The following is a 329-nucleotide window of genomic DNA, read 5'->3' as shown; positions in this document are numbered from 1 at the left end:
GAAAGGCTGGGGGCCCCCTGCGGGCCCCTAGGGGGCCCCCTGGGGACCCCCCTGGGGGCCCCCCTTGGGGGCCCCCTGGGGGGCTCCCCTGAGGGGGCCCCCAAAGAGCAGGCGGGGTCCCCCGAAGATGAAACAGCACTTTGCTTCGAAGCTTTTCTTAAAGAGCTGGCGAGGGAAAGAGTCCACAAAGCAGCAGCAGCAGCAGCAGCAGGGGGCCCCTTTAGTGGGTCCCTGCTGTGGGGGGCCCCCCGGGACAGCGACGCGCTGCTGTTCGACGCAGACATGAACGAGGACCCCAGCAGCAGCAGCAGCAGCAGCAGCAGCAGCAG

The 329-nt window shown here is 69.0% G+C and overlaps 1 protein-coding gene across 1 annotated transcript in view; it reads left to right on the top strand.

The window, feature by feature from the left end:
• Positions 1-282: 282 nt before the first annotated feature.
• Positions 283-329, top strand: part of ETH_00042650 (uncharacterized protein) — a gene marked incomplete at both ends in the record, with an annotated part of 1,123 nt that continues 1,076 nt past the window's right edge. The window contains one exon of the mRNA XM_013376413.1: positions 283-329. Coding sequence (XP_013231867.1) covers positions 283-329 — 47 coding nt within the window.

Source organism: Eimeria tenella, genomic scaffold, assembly GCF_000499545.2.
Source record: "Eimeria tenella Houghton genomic scaffold, Eth_scaff3407, whole genome shotgun sequence".
NCBI classification, from domain to species: Eukaryota; Apicomplexa; class Conoidasida; order Eucoccidiorida; family Eimeriidae; genus Eimeria; species Eimeria tenella.
Note: the sequence above shows the minus strand (reverse complement) of the source record. Positions and strands in the feature narration are given on the sequence as shown.